The sequence below is a fragment of the Gadus morhua genome, chromosome 2, assembly GCF_902167405.1.
Source record: "Gadus morhua chromosome 2, gadMor3.0, whole genome shotgun sequence".
Lineage (NCBI taxonomy): Eukaryota > Metazoa > Chordata > Actinopteri > Gadiformes > Gadidae > Gadus > Gadus morhua.
Window position 1 is genome coordinate 12,819,870 of NC_044049.1, and position 12,143 is coordinate 12,832,012.

General features: G+C 39.8%; 1 protein-coding gene across 1 annotated transcript; it reads left to right on the plus strand.

Moving 5' to 3' along the window:
- Positions 1-2,714: 2,714 nt before the first annotated feature.
- Positions 2,715-11,811, plus strand: LOC115533132 (uncharacterized). The gene is made up of 11 exons (XM_030343432.1): positions 2,715-4,001; positions 5,680-5,705; positions 8,386-8,596; positions 8,679-8,778; positions 9,520-9,596; positions 9,728-9,799; positions 9,951-9,995; positions 10,344-10,385; positions 10,555-10,587; positions 10,724-10,959; positions 11,596-11,811. The coding sequence occupies exons 3-11, from the start codon at positions 8,386-8,388 to the stop codon at positions 11,809-11,811; spliced, it is 1,032 nt and encodes a 343-aa protein (XP_030199292.1). The 5' UTR covers positions 2,715-4,001; positions 5,680-5,705.
- The last annotated feature ends 332 nt before the right edge of the window (positions 11,812-12,143 follow it).

Consider the following 12,143-nt stretch of genomic DNA (forward strand, 5'->3'; position numbering starts at 1 on the left):
CAACTATTTTTGATATTTCAGAACACTGCTTTCAGTGACTAATTTAAACATCTTTGCACTGGTAGGAAATGCCCAAAACAGAATAAAGTGGGGGAAAAAAATCTGTAATGATTTTGCTGCCGCATTGTAGAAGGGAAGACATTGAATAAAATATATATTTTTTCCCAAGTGTGCCAATGTAGTATGCAGTATAATAAACAATGAGGCATAGCAAACACTTGAGGAATGGCTTCAAATTACAATCCCCAAACATAGATGTGGACAAAGGAGATGCATGAAAGAGGCAAGTAGTTGTCCTCATCTCCGTAACAAGAAATAGTGATGGCAAAATTTACACCCAAACAGCAGAGGTGCATTTAATCAATGGGATATGTGAAATGGGCTTTTTTTGTACCTAAATCAACTGTAGATGATAAAGACTGAACCAGAGGATAGCACACTGTTTTGAAGAAAATCACATGCTGGAGCATCGCTTATAAAGGAGCACACCTTTAGAGGTTTACCTCTGAAGGTTCTCTCAGCAGCTGGGTGAGGTCATAGACAAATGCTTTCAGGTAGTCATACATCATACACATTGTTGGTAGACCTGTGTTAAAACAAAAACTTGAAACTGACAAAAGTAATGATACATCAATATTTCTTAGTAATCAGACTTTTTATGGAATTTTGGAACAGAATAATTAAGCAACATCACACGAGAGGGAGTGCTGTTGTACTACGGCTGTGATTCTCTTCGGCACTCGGCCAACGGCCTCATACCTACGACCGAATCCCAGCCGTAGTACAACAGCACTCACTCCTGAGTGATATTGCTTTTATACAACAGTTCTACAAGCACCAATCATTAGTTAACAATAATAATTAACATATTATGATCAGATTTCTTTGGTTCATTAATGATTTATTTGGCTCCGCCAACACAAATAGATCCGCAACTGGACTGAACTGTTGCCAAGCAACACATAAACACATTAGCATTACATTAGGTTCCCTTGGTCCTCTTCTGGCGACCATTCTTAATTCAACTCCAATGTTATTCCTGGAAACATGTTCATATTTGCTGTGCAAAGTTAGCTGCAATCTAAGCTACAAAAAGATTGTTAATAACATTAACGGTTATGAGAACACCCGTAAAGCGGAGCGATACGTGTATAGTTAAAAGACCCAGTGCTGTTATACTCTATATCTAGCCTGGATACCAGCCTGAACTCCGCCCACAAAATATTTGGTCTGGAGAATCAGTCTGGAATTGAGCTCGTTGGGAGGTATTAGGTCAGATCAAAAAGTGATCTGACCAATCAAATTGTAAGGGCGGGCTTTAAACGTTGATGGACAGATGATACACATTAACGTAATCAACCACGTCACCAAAGAGCGCTCAGCGCTTTTACTTTTTTTCCCAAAAATGCTGACCGTGTTGCCAATTTGTCCGTGTATCCTTAAATTCTTTTTACAAAACAGGCATAAATCGTTTATGTCCATCTACTTTTTCTACTTCTTCGAACGTGCGCTCAGTTGAGTTAGTTTGAGAATAGCTGTGCTTCGCACAACATACGTCACATACTACGTTGCTCTGATTGGTTTTAGGTCTATCCAATTGAGCGAAGAGGCATTTTCCTTCCTGGTTCCGCCCTATAATCACCCAATGGTTCGGTCTCAGACTCATATTCTGACTAGAATTATGAGTATGACATCGCCAGGCTACTCTATATCAGCACTGGAATGCCTCTTGTCCAATCAAATTACTTGGTCGGAACTGACTTGGATAATTTGTAATAATCTTCATCTTCTGCCTCAACGTCTTGTAGTAGAGCTTCTTGGCCTCTTGTGGCACAAAGAACTGCAGCATATCCTGGAGTGCATTCAGATTCCATATATAAATAGTTTTCAAAAAAAAAAAATCTGGTATCTGGAATTCTCCATTCAGCCCACTGCACGCATTCTCCTTCATCTTCTGCAAGACACAAATGCAAACATAAGAAATGAATGAGCGAAATCATAACACTTAGATTTATCTGCCAGTTTACGTCTACCCGCCTGTCCAAACAGTGGCGGTTGTCATTAAATCTAGGCACTAAGGCCACATACAGCTGATGCTCATGAAGTAAGGCAGATAAGAAACTGATAACTACTGATTTCTCCTTTCCTGGCACAGTCCTTAACATATGTAATGAGGCTAAAAACTTATAACATTACATAACTGACGACCAGTCTAATGACCGTGAAATTTGCAGGCAGTATCGTATGATGTATGCACAAGCTAATATTCTTATCAGAAAATTTGGTATGTGTTCATCTTCTGTGAAAATAACACCTGCTGCTTCTTGCTACAAAAGAAGCGGCATTCAATTATGGTATGAGGCTACAACTCAAAGTGCCTAGATGGAGTAGCACAAGCCTTCCGTTTGTGAATGTTGATGTGCCAACTTGTCCTGCTGTTCTCAGAAACCTTATGCATAGATGTATGTGTAGACTACTGTGTCTTGCAACAAGTAAGGGATAATGGACCACGTTAGACTATCAAAAGTTAATACACGCTCTAGATAATGCGTCCCCAAAGCGGAGGGCTGATCCAATGTGTTGGGGGCGCCCTCTGGAGGCGCCCTTAATTAATTAATTAAAATATACGAAACAAGCGAAATTAAACCAAACATGTTCCCAAATGGAACAGAGAAGGGAGGGGCGGGGGATTAAAGTTAGGGCGCACTGAAACCCTCACCGTAGTACGCAGGACAATGCGACAAAGCCATCTATCCCACTCTATAGAAAATATCGAGATATATCGCCATTCAGCCAAAAAATATCGGGATATCATATTTTGCCCATATCGTGCAGCCCTAATCTGAATACAGACGTCGCAAAACCTCTACATCCAGCTCTCCAACAAGAAGTTGACAACGAAGACCTTACGGATGGCACAAGCAGGCGATTTGTTCACTGATGCATTTCCAATGCAAAAACCCTGACAACCAATTGGAATACAGACACTGCAAACCCTCTCCATCCAGCTCTCCGAGAAGCAGTTGACAACAACGGAGACCCTACAGATAACACAAGCCCGTGATTGTTTCACTTGCTCCAAATTAAACGGTAAGGGAACTAATTTCAGACAAAGCATCTTTGCACTTTTGTTTTTTTCAAAGGTATCTGATGGGTTTGCACAAATAGGAAGTAGGCTAATTATATTTGAGGTTATCTGGCACAACATTGTATTGGTTATTGTTGGTGGCATCATTGCATTTTTTTTTTACAAGCAGTCGCAATTGCAAGAACTAAAATATTACTGACTGGCTATGCAAACTGCAGCTTACTGATGTTTCATGAATGGTCTTAGTGAGTTAATATTTCTTTTTATGGAGTTTCTACAGAATTTGCCTGTTAAGAGTTACCTTTGCCCTTAAGAATTCAATACACGTCAACACAAAATAACCTTGTTGTCCTGGAGATGTTTTGAACAGGCATGCCAGTTTCAAGGCCCTCGGTCAGGACTCGAGTGTGAGACACTGCTTCAGAGACTAAAAGGGAAAGTTGCAAGAGTAAAAGAAAAACATCAGTTACACCAAATATGTCAAACCACTTGGGTGTCTTGACCACAGTACACATAATCATGTCTTTTCTTTTCTCTCTTACTACAGGCTTTTTACAATGTATTATGTACTGCACAACTAAATTGCCCAAACAAGTTCTAGCTTTTGTGAGGGAAAATAACCTTGAAATGACGGGTACATGAATTGATCCTGGCAAAAACATAAAAATGGCACCCAAGCAAAATACACAAATAAGGTAAAACGAACATTAACCTTGACGTTCCAGTTTCTGGGGAGCCTCGAGCGCCAGGTTCAAGAGCAGTTGACTGCTCGAGCTATACACTGCTCCTGAACCAGGCGCACGAACCTCCCCAGGGAAGATGCTCATCTTCCGTTGATGTAGTTGGCAACTACGGTCGTACTGACATTTACAGCAATAACCTATTAATTATTTAATATTATATACAACTCTTGGTAAGTAGAATAACACGAATAGCGATCATGTTTGACTGTCGTTCTGTTAGCAACTTTAGTTCGACCATATTCGTTCATAGATGACTAACTAGATATACTAACTAACGTTAGCTTTATCATCAATGACATTCAGCTAAACTCTGTGCCAAATTGCTTATGGCTACTGCTATGCCAGGATAAGTTATTGCGGTTATCACAGCTGTGTATATTTACTTCACATTAACGTAGTCTATGTTTATATTAGACTACGTTCATATATGAGTAACATTAAGAAACAACATTGCTCATATGGCCAACTTAAAATGTCAAATTGCCAAAGAATAGCAGCTAAATGTCCGTTATATCAGAGACATCTATTGCGCTCGAGACATCGTTTGATTTGATTATCAAAGTTCATGACAGATTCTAGAAGGACATTGATAAATTATTAACGATTTCACGTTTACAAAATTGTTCGTTTGCTGTACTACAAGTAATGGATTTTTTATACCAATAATACTATGAATGTCATCCATTATATTCGTTTTAGTCCCATTTCCCAATAAATAACGTTGTCACGGTCACGCGCTGCGTCCCTGACTAGCAGCTGAATCCCGCGAAACCGTCGCGGGGAAATCCAAATCATTAAAAATGATCAATATACTACGGGAAATCGACCCGTGGACATGTCGGCCCAGCTACATATTGTACCATAATACTAAATAAAACCAAATATTAATGACCCCCTTCACCCAAGCCTCCACAAGGGCAAGAAAAAAAATCGAATATATGCAGTAACGCGCTCACACTAACTAGACTTCTTTATATAACTTAACTGCGTGCTGAATCCAACGTATCGTAATATTATTTCCTGAAAGAAAGGACAGCACTGTTGCATTCAAAACTTTTAATCGCCAACAACGGACGTTTCCCTTTTTCAGCGTGTAATGGCCGTGAAGAAGCCATAACACGCTGAAGGGCGCGCGGCCCGAAACGTCCGTTGTTGGCGATTCAAAGTTTCGAAAGCAACCGAGTGCTGTCCTTGCTTTCATGAAACCATAATACTCAACAACTCCATTTCTAAATTACGCTTCATTTGGAAACAATTCTGCTGCTTACCTTGCTATGCCACATGTAAATCCCTTGGCTGTCGGGTGCAGCCTGCTGGCAACGACGACTTGTGCACACTGCACAGAAGTGCGCCCCCTCATTACAAATGCATTGAACCGGAACTGAAATCACACGCAGCCTCTATTTTTTTAACCAATCTGATCACAGTTGATTTACTAGTACGCTAGGTGTGGCCATAATAAGAATGCATGTGCTTTTTCAACTTGAAGGGACTTTCAAATGATTACATAACTAAAAACGACATGTTATTAAATGTTAACATTCAAATACACATTCACACCGAATGCACGGTTTTAATCCTGTCAGATAAGCACACTGCAAGCCATCTCATAAATAGTATATCTTAGTTTATTACAGCTGTCTGTAGGACCTCCTACACTTCAAAGTGAATGTATTTGTATATTTATCCTGAAATAGGTCCTTAATAGGCTATACATTATTAGAAGGGGGATTCTTCACTTGCATGTGAAAGGGTTAAATGCAACTATTCATTGTTGTCACACTATGCCATCAAAACTAACTTTGTGTTTTTTTTCTTCTTCATTTGCATATTTATGGGACACTGAAGACCATTCAAAACTCACGGCAGAAAAGGTATCAAACTTGCATTTCATAATTGTATCCGATACACACAGAGATGGCCTCTTATTGGAGTAAAAGGAGGCGAGTCTTGTCCAACGCAAGGGAGACAGAGAACGAGATTTTGCAGCAATTACATTTAAGTACAGTTAATCAGGCTGAAAATGCCCCCCCTAGCTTACCAGATCTAGCACTGTGTGGGACAACTTCAGAATTCGAGAACAGTCCTGACCAAAACACTACAGACAGTGATGCCAGTGAAAGAGAGGATTTTAGTGGGTTATCCAGCTCTGATGAAAGTGAGCCTGATGAAATGAGTTTACAAGCTAAACTAAAGCAATGGGCATCAACTTTTGGCATTACTCTTGTTGCAGTTACCGCTCTTCTATCAATATTGAGAGTACACCACTCTGAGCTGCCTAAAGATGCCAGGACACTTCTTGGCACACAAAAGAAAATAGCTGTGCATGCATTAGGTGGTGGTGAATATCACCATTTTGGATTGGCTAAGGGAATTTTATCAAAATTGAATTCAATCCATTTGCCTAGCTGCCTTCAGACAATTCGGTTACAATTCAACATCGACGGTTTACCCATTTTTAAGAGTTCCAAAGTTCAGTTTTGGCCAATTCTTGCGATGCTTGATTGTGATTACACAAAAAAACCTTTTATTATTGGTTTGTTTTGTGGAACTGGAAAACCATCTAGTGTGTATGACTACCTCAAAGAATTTGTCAATGACCTTACCCAGCTACTGAGGAATGGATTGACCTTCAGAGGTAAACCTCTAAAGGTGATGGTGTGCTCGTTCATTTGTGATGCTCCAGCACGTGCTTTTGTGAAACAGATGAAGTCCCACAATGGGTACTCTGGGTGTGACAAGTGCAATCAAGTTGGCGTGTGGCAAAATAAAATGACATATCCTGAAATAAATGCCAGGCTTAGATCAGACGAAGACTTTGCTTTAATGTCAGACACAGATCACCACCTGCGACCTAGTCCCCTTACTGGCATTGTTCAGATGGTAACCCAGTTTCCCATTGATTACATGCACCTCTGCTGTTTGGGTGTAACAAAAAAACTCATTATTTTCTGGATGAAGGGCAAAAACCTGGCCATAAGACAGCCATCTAATGTCATCTCAGCTATATCATCTAAACTGATTGCTCTCCGTCCCCATATTCCATCTGAATTTGCCCGAAAACCACGAGAGCTGACAGAGATCGAAAGATGGAAGGCTACAGAACTAAGGCAGTTCATGATGTACAGTGGACCTGTGGTCCTAAAGCACAATCTACCAGAAGAGATTTTTGAGAACTTCCTGTTGTTTTCCGTGGGTGTGTTCTTATTACTCAGCCCCAACCTCTCTGCACCCATGATTGATTTTGCCAATCGAGTCCTAACAGCATTTGTTAAAAGCTTTGGAGATTTATATGGTCAAGGAGAAATTGTATTTACAGTTCATCAGGTGATACATCTAGCTGATGTGTACAAACAGTTTGGTGCCCTTGACCGTGTCTCTGCATTTCCTTATGAAAACTTCCTTGGAAAAGTAAAAAAAATGTTGCGAAAGCCTCAACTACCATTACAACAGGTAGTCAAGAGACTGTCAGAGGTGCCTCAAACTGTTACTCCACCTCCAAGTAAGCAGCCCCTTTTGTACGAAATGCACAAGGATGGTCCTTTGCCTCTGCAATTCAGTACTGCCAAACAGTACAGAAAGGTAGTAACAACAGATTTCTGCCTGTCAACAAAGACTGGGAACAACTGCATAGCAGTAGGACAGGATATTGGACTGGTCCAAAACATTGTGCTATCCTCTGGTTCAGTCTTCATCATCTACAGACGATTTGGGTACAAGGAATCCCATTTCACATATCCCTGCCCCTCCTCTCGAATAGGCTGTTTTCAGGTCCATACGTTGGTAGATGATCTTGAGGTTGAGCTCCTTGGGGATGTCAGCAGAAAATGTGTGCTTTTTCCAGACCAAAACCATTATGTTGCCATCCCTCTTCTTCACCAATCCTAATTCCTTGTCTTCTGCAATCCAAAAAAGAAAAAAAAAAAGATTTTTTTGTTATTGAATTTTCTTTATATAAAATACACCAGTCCTAAAATCGAATTAATGAATGAAAAAAAAAAAAAAAAAACGACAAATAGCCAAAAAATATATATCTGAGTGGTGACAAACTGCTGTAAATCAGCTGTGAATGATCTGAGTAGTTAGAGTGCTTCAGCTGAGTAGCATTGTATACTCTTCCTGCGAAGTGCTTTTTTTTTCTTTCTATTTTTTTGGTTTTTGAGAAGGTAATTCTGGGGAGGGGGCATTTGCCTCGAGCCCGGCAAGCCTTTGAAGATAGTTAGGTTGTAGATAGTTAGGCTTAGATAGTAGTTAGAGACGACAGGTTTCAGAGTACGTCTTCACCCAAGTTAAGCTGGTGTATGCAGTTCTCTCACCACTTATGATAGTTATTCAATTTTCAATTAAATTTTATTTGTATAGCCCTTAATCACCATTACAGTCTCAAAGGGCTTAACAGGCCAAATATTTCTGAGACTGTGATCAACTGTGATCACTGTTGATCTTGCAACATACACACTATGTTATATATAACAACAATGACTGATATATAGGCCAAATATATTTCTAAGGCTTATTTTTCACACTCAAAACACAGCGATTTTTTATTTTCAGATGGCACAGGTGTGGAAGGTCGTCGAATTCAAAGATAGGAGCACTACCATAGTGCCAAGCAGCTGGTTGGAGGAGGCAGGGGAGTCATGGAATTGTTTCTGGCCTCCTAGTTCTTACGATCATAACCGCCTCCAGAAGGCAGTCGCGCACCACCTTCCTCCAGGTGCAGCGTGGGACGTGCACGGTGACGTGAGGGTCTTGGTTAGCTGTGGTAAGGAAAAATGCTGCATATGAAAACGTTTCTATAAGATTCAACTTGCTAAATTTCACTAATGCATGCCATTCACTTTCAGCAACATATGTTAAGGCAAAGGACTACCTGAAAAAGTCCTTACTGTGTTTAACATCAGACATACAGTCAGAGGCTGAAGACCCTATCAGAAGGAAAAAAAGGTAAAAAAACAAAAAATGTTCTCCTCTCCAGAGGTGAATTGGGCCACACATTCCCGCTATCCATCAGACCCTCCCAACCCTCTAAGCCCCTTCCTTGGATAAACGACTCCCTTCAATCGATGCGCTCTAACCTCATGGGCTGCTGAGAGAGAATGGCATAAAACTAATAACCTATCAGATTTAACACAATACCAGTAACTATTATCATCTTTTGCTTACAATGTCACAGCAGCGAAAAATTCACAGTACAACTGAGATTCACAATACAACTGACACCCGGAAACTGTTCTCTACTTTCAAATATCTACTAAACCTTTCCCCTCTTGCTACAAACCTCACAGCAGAACCTTATGCTTCATTCTTTACTGACAAAGTGGCTGCTAATAGCAGGCAGTTCTCTGAACCATCCACAGGCAACTTATCATCCCTCACTACCTTCGAAAAGCTCCTGAAAACTCAGTTCTTCCTAGAATGACTCTTGTCCTAACACTTTTTAACTTTCAATGCACTCTCTTCCATCTTTCTATTGCACTTAAACTTCAGACAGTTTTCGGGTGACTAGTGGCACTTTTTGGCACTCTTAGCAAGGTTTTAAATAGTGTTGTAGCTTAAATGTTAGTCCTCTTGTTGTAAATCGCTTCAGCTCAAAGCATCTGCTAAATGCATAAATGTATATGTTCTCTGTTAATATTTCTGGTGTTACCCACTGACTGCCATGACTGTCCTTGATTTGTTCCAAAGGCCAAACTCACGCTACCTGCAGGAGCCAGCTGGAAGAGTCCAGACCACTACGGGCCCGCCGCAACACTTTTTTGAAGGTGCAGACCTTTAGAGTTAAACTGAACAGCAATGAAACATTTTAGAAATTAAAATATAAATATTTCAGAAACGGCTGTTTGACTGCCCATTTTGTAAATTTTGTCTAAACTGGCACTTACTATGCTTCAAGGTGTGGACACTGATGACGAGGCACCACCCCCCCCAAGGAAAACAGCACGACAATCTGTAGATGTAGGGCCAGGTAGGTAAAAATATGTTGCATGTGTTTACTGGTTAATGCCAGTACAAATGGTACTTTGAAGCACCATTTGAAACAACACCATGTTTAACACATATGTTAGAAATACCATTTGGCTCTCTTATTCAGTTTTGAAGTGTTTCATTTTTTTCAGACATCAATAGTGAGTGGCTATTTGGGCCATCGACCACCCAAAGAGGTAATTTTACTTTAAATAATTGTTCCTCATACATAGTTTTCCCCATCTTCCCCGTTGATCATTGCTTCAAACCAACACGTTTTTTTGACACATTTCATTGTTGGTCTGACTGGATGAAGGACTACCCAACTGCATACAAAGCCATTCCTCTTGTGCAGTAAAGAAACACACACACACACACACACACACACACACACACACACACACACACACACACACACACACACACACACACACGGCATCCCAGGACCAAGCCAAACTTCCTCGATATCAGGCTAACTGATGGTTGAACAAGTAAAACTTAAAATATTGTAACTTACACACAATAACATGACTTTTTTATTCCAGCTCAATCAAATGGCAGCCAGAGACTTGAGCTACTACATCTAGGTAGGTTTTGGCGTCAGTAGAACAACTAATTTCAACATGTATTGATTGAACATGTATTTATATAAATTTCTTACAAGGTAAATCTTACAAACTCTTCCTTAAATACACTACTTTGAAAAAAATATATAATCATTGGCACTTGACACTAATCAATGACTTTTGAATATAGATACAGTCCAACCAAGCCACCAGCTATTGCATGGTAAGTCGAGGAGACAAACATTCTAACCATTGTTTTCATCATTATCATACACATTATAATTAAGATGAAATGGGAAAGTACACCAAAGTACACCAAACCCCAGAAAACATTTCTAATAAGTAACTTCTATAAACAGATATGGGAATATCTAAAGTTGTGGAGCTGCTTTCCAAAGTGCTGGAAGAAAATAAATTGATGAAAGCGGAAATTACCAACCTGGGGAGTGAAGTGAGGGCGCTTAGGAGAGAGATGGTGAGGCCGGTAGCACCAGAAGCTGCCGCTTCGTCCATCAAGCTGCCTCTGAGGACAATGGAGGAGTTTCAATTAGCAGAGGCTGTTATGAGAGAAACCCCCTGCGAAAAACAAAAGATGGTAGGTACAAATCTGCACTACCCAAAAGCTAGTCAAAGTATATGTGTAAATTAATAAAACCATACCTCTTCTTTCCAGCCATCCACTACATCACTCAGTATTTGTAGGAATTATCTTTCAAAACAAAATTAACACATTACTCATTATGTGAAACAGTGAGAAGTTCACCTAACCTAAATTGGTACATATACAGTATCTCACAAAACCCTAGCCATTTTTTCAAATGTTTTAATGTATCTTCTCATGGGATAACTCTATAGACATGAAACTTTGATGTAACTTAAAGAAGTCCGTGTAGAGTTTGTAGATTACGATAAGATTTATTGTCACTATGGGCGCAATGGTCATGTTCATAATTAAGTGTACTCAGTTATGTGGCCAGCTGTTTAGTTGTTAATGGATGCGTTTTTAGTCATATTCTGAGGACAATAAATCTATAGTTCTCTACAATACGTATAATGACTAGTTTAAGTTATAATAAAGTTTCATGCCAAGGGTTATCCTATGAAAAGATACAATAAAATATTTGCAAAAATGGGAGGGGTGTAGGCCTATTCACTTTTGGGAGATATTGTAATTATACATGTTATAATTATCAATGTTTCACTTGTTTGTTGGTTTATTATGTCTTGTCAGATCTTAACATTCAGTCTAATTGGAGGGCACACTGCAGAAGAGGCCGTAAGAAGGATGTTGCAGAGTGGCCTAACAAATAACCTGGCGTGTCGCTTCAACTGGGCAGGGAAAGGCTTCAAGGAAGCCTTTAAAAGCACTGTCCTTAGTGATGTACTGTTCGGTATGTTTGTCAAAACTCAGTCACACCACACAAGCATTAGACACAGATACCACTGATTAAAATAAATGCTTTTAAACCAGCAAGTCGATTTTTTAATATGCACTATGGGTAGTCTTCTGAGCTATGCTTATTTCATGTAAAATCAGAAAAAGTCCATTCATAGGCTACTATGCGATCTCAGTTTTGTGTCCAGATGCAGCAATGCTTTTAACACTGACAATATTCTGCACTGCACTCTTGGACTATCAGTCAGCACTATAGAACACTTTAGTTTGACGTTATTTTACTTTTACTATCTAGCTATCTTGCACCGAAAGCCTACATTCACATAAGAATGTAACAACGCGCTACTCCGCTAGCATTGGCTACGAGTGGTATGTCGGGCTAC